The 3,602-nt window shown below is 32.9% G+C and overlaps 1 protein-coding gene across 1 annotated transcript; it reads right to left on the bottom strand.

Annotated features, from left to right (window-relative positions):
* Positions 1 to 540: 540 nt before the first annotated feature.
* On the bottom strand, positions 541 to 1,827 carry LOC149551325 (uncharacterized). Its single transcript, XM_089789660.1, has 2 exons — positions 1,628 to 1,827; positions 541 to 1,507 (listed from the first exon to the last, which is right to left on the bottom strand). The coding sequence occupies exons 1-2, from the start codon at positions 1,677 to 1,679 to the stop codon at positions 1,020 to 1,022; spliced, it is 540 nt and encodes a 179-aa protein (XP_089645786.1). The 5' UTR covers positions 1,680 to 1,827; the 3' UTR covers positions 541 to 1,019.
* Between the last annotated feature and the right edge of the window lie 1,775 nt (positions 1,828 to 3,602).

Genomic DNA, 3,602 nt, shown 5'->3' with positions numbered 1-3,602 from the left:
AAACAACAACTAAAATGGAGAAAATTCTTTCATACCTCAGTCAATGGCTGTGAGCTAGCCATAGCTGCGGCCACTCCATGATCAACAGACTGTCGAAGATGAGGAGGTGTGTCCGACGTCATGAGTTGCATGGCATACAATACACGTTACATGTAACATGAAACATGAAACAAATATAATCAAATGAATTAAATTAACATGAAACAACTGTACCTGTACGAAGCTCGTACGATGTCTATGCTCTGAGTCCATACTAAAGGTTGAGGGTCCTGTGGAGAACTGATGCACATGCATAATATTTTTTGTCAATCCTTAATATGATAACTTAATAAATATATGTATTAATTTAAATGATTAAATCGATACATACCTCTGGACTCGTGGAGGGGACAAAAAATGGGGCCAGAGCATCGCTGCTAGGCTCGGCAACACTCTGACCCTGAATTTTGAACAATGTCAATAGATGCTAATTAATTAATCATTCACTATACATATGAAATGTGATCAAATTAGTAAATTATAATTATAATTTACCTATGTGTCAATGCCAAATGTTTCGTTCAAGAACTGATCAGTGACAAGCCCATCATCCGTAGCATCTCCAGCATGAGTGCCAAATGTGCATAGGGATCCGCATGAAGTGCACATGTGACCATGACGCACAAAAGGCTCCCCCTCAACTAATGGGCCCATGGAATGGATGAGGGTCTGCGTCAAAGCATTAATGGTCCCTAGAGTGCTGGCCTCTACATGTTCCTTCACAACTGAAGGAATAGTCACATGCTCACGCTGTGGCTTGACCACAGGTGCCCTAACTACATTAGGGTCACGACGTGCTCCCGGCCTCTCGAATGATGACCCCCCACCTCTACCCTGGGAGTCTAATAGATCAAAATAATTGGGGATCTCCCCAAGGACAAACTCACAATACAATTTCTTCAAAAAATACATTGGGACCTCGTGATTGTTGCAAGGAGGGGCATCAAAAACCATCCACCATCTATCCCAAAAATGATTTCTCATAGCATCATGTATACACCAATGGATGGGGAACCATTTAGTACCCTCTCTAACAGTATTTTGCTCACCGGGTTTTCTAAATAATGCACATATTGAACCTTTTGGTATTTCTTTTTTTTTTTAACATCTTCATATGACAATTTATTTGCATAAAATCTTTTTTGTTCTTCCCTCTTAACCCGCCAAACATCTAACTGACCAGTAATTGAGGCTCTTTGGGTCTTAATGGATTCGAGGGATGATGTCAATTGAGCCCTCATTGGATTGGTTTGTCCAGCTTGTTTCAACCGACCAATGAGTCCTTCTAATTCAATTTTGCCTATCTCAATTTCATTTAATATATTTTCTTGTGTGCCTGGTGGAGGTCTTGGAATTGGTTCGGGTTGTGGAATTTGTTGTTCTTCAGGAGGGTTTTGTGGATTTTGGTTTTGAGGTTCTTTAGGTTCTTGAGGGTTTTGTGGATTTGCCGGTTGATTATGGACATTTCCTGATAAAGAATCAATTGAAATCCAAATGAATAAACAAATCTAAATAAAAATTGTAAAAACCCTATAAAACAATATGAAAAATATATAAAATAATGCAAAGTCAAGTTTAGATTACATACGGTGTCGGCGTCGGCGTGCTGGTGATCTTGGATTTTGTCGGCGAGGAGGCATATTGGCAAGGGATGTTGAAAATGAATTGTTTTCCAACTCGCGTGCGCGCTGCCCTTATAAACAGTAAAAATCACTGTTAATATGATGGGCCGCGGGTGTGCAGCCCATCATTTATTAAAAAAATTTCTTTTTAATAGCGCGTACGCGCTATTGTGCGTACGCACTATGGTTTGGGTAACCCGAACCATAGTGCATACGGGCTATAGTGCGTACGCACAATAGCTCGTGCGCACTATTGAAAAATGAAAAAAAAAAAAGGCTTGTCACCTTTTTGGCACCACAACTCGGTGCATATGCCCCATGATTAAGTAAAAGTAATCAAGATCAAGATCAACATCAGCATGGCATCACAAATACATAACTCCTAAGCCTCTGGTAACAACCTAAGATTGGTCAACACCAGGATAAACCCCGAAACCCCAAAATCATAGACATCATACAGATACAAAGTGTAAGTTTCATGTTCCAATTTAATTTGAAAACACATGGTTGGGTTAAATGTAAGGTTTTCAATCTTTGTTTCAATGTATGTTTTGAATACATAAGTTTCTTAGTTTTCCCTACAAGTCAACCCATTCATTTATATAATTACCCCTATTAGTTAGAATCAATTTTCTAAAATATTTCAAGGATAATCATTTTTAAAATTTTATTAGAATACTAATCATTGATTATCAAATAAAATAATTGAGGGGCGATTATTTATTTAGATTATTAAATAATAAATTATTTATAATTTAAATAGAAATAATATCATAAATAAATCCAGCACTTCATTAAATGATTCCTAGTTTTATTTAAACTTAATTAATTACATTTAATTAAGTACTCCACTCAAATATAATAATCTTTCTTCTACCCTTCAAATACATAATAATATTAATTAATTAAATGTTTTAATTAATTATCATTAACTTCTCTAAATACATATTTTATCGATAAACAAATAATTATTGTCCTCCTAATAATAATAATAAATAATATTATTATTATTACCTAGCATTTATTATTTAATACTAATAAAATTCATTAATTTTAAACATTTAATATTTTTAATATAATTAATAATTTTAAAAACATTTAATAATTTTAATATAATTAATAATATTTAAAATATTTAATAATTTCAATATAATTAATAATATTTAAAACATTTAATAATTTGAAATATATATATATATATATATAAAACAAAATTTAATTAAAAAAACAAAACATTTTTTTAAAATGCATTTATATTAGCGTTTTAGGCCCGCCGACCTACCACTTATGTGGTCGTCGCAGCACTCTACTTCTACTATAGTAGAGTATGCTGCGATAGCAGTTGTACTAGTTGTGCCAGTAGCAGAGTACGTTGCTTGTCAGTGGTGGGAAATAAAGAAAGGGGTGGGGTGTGGGTTTTCCCCCACCCAACCCATATATAAATTATTATATATTTTAAAATTTTCCTTTTAATATGAAATTTGATTTTTTCTTATAATTTGATTTTATAAAAAAAATTTAACATAAATTTATTTTTTTATAAATTAAACAAAAAAAAAAAACCCACTCCCTTAAATGATTACAATTAATTTTCTTTATTATTATTTCCCCATTAAAATTTTCTTTAAAATGTAACTCTCTCTTTTTTTAATACAAAATTTGAGCCTTAGTCTAATAGAGGAGATACAACTAACCGATCGAATCCTTTATTTAAATTTTTTATTTCAAAACAAAACCCATCCTTGTTTAATATCTAATTTGCAAAATTAATGGACAAGGTTTTCTAAAAATTCTTAACCTCTACGCATATAGGGAAATTAACACGCATACTATAAATTAATAGAATTGAAAGGACCCATCACAAGAAATATCCAGATAGCCATTCAACAGACATGAAGAAGACAGGAAAAAGGAAGAGCGTAATCAACTGTACGAAAAATC

The sequence above is a fragment of the Cupressus sempervirens genome, chromosome 6, assembly GCF_028749045.1.
Source record: "Cupressus sempervirens isolate cs-2001-9-10 chromosome 6, ASM2874904v1, whole genome shotgun sequence".
NCBI classification, from domain to species: Eukaryota; Viridiplantae; Streptophyta; class Pinopsida; order Cupressales; family Cupressaceae; genus Cupressus; species Cupressus sempervirens.
Note: the sequence above shows the minus strand (reverse complement) of the source record. Positions and strands in the feature narration are given on the sequence as shown.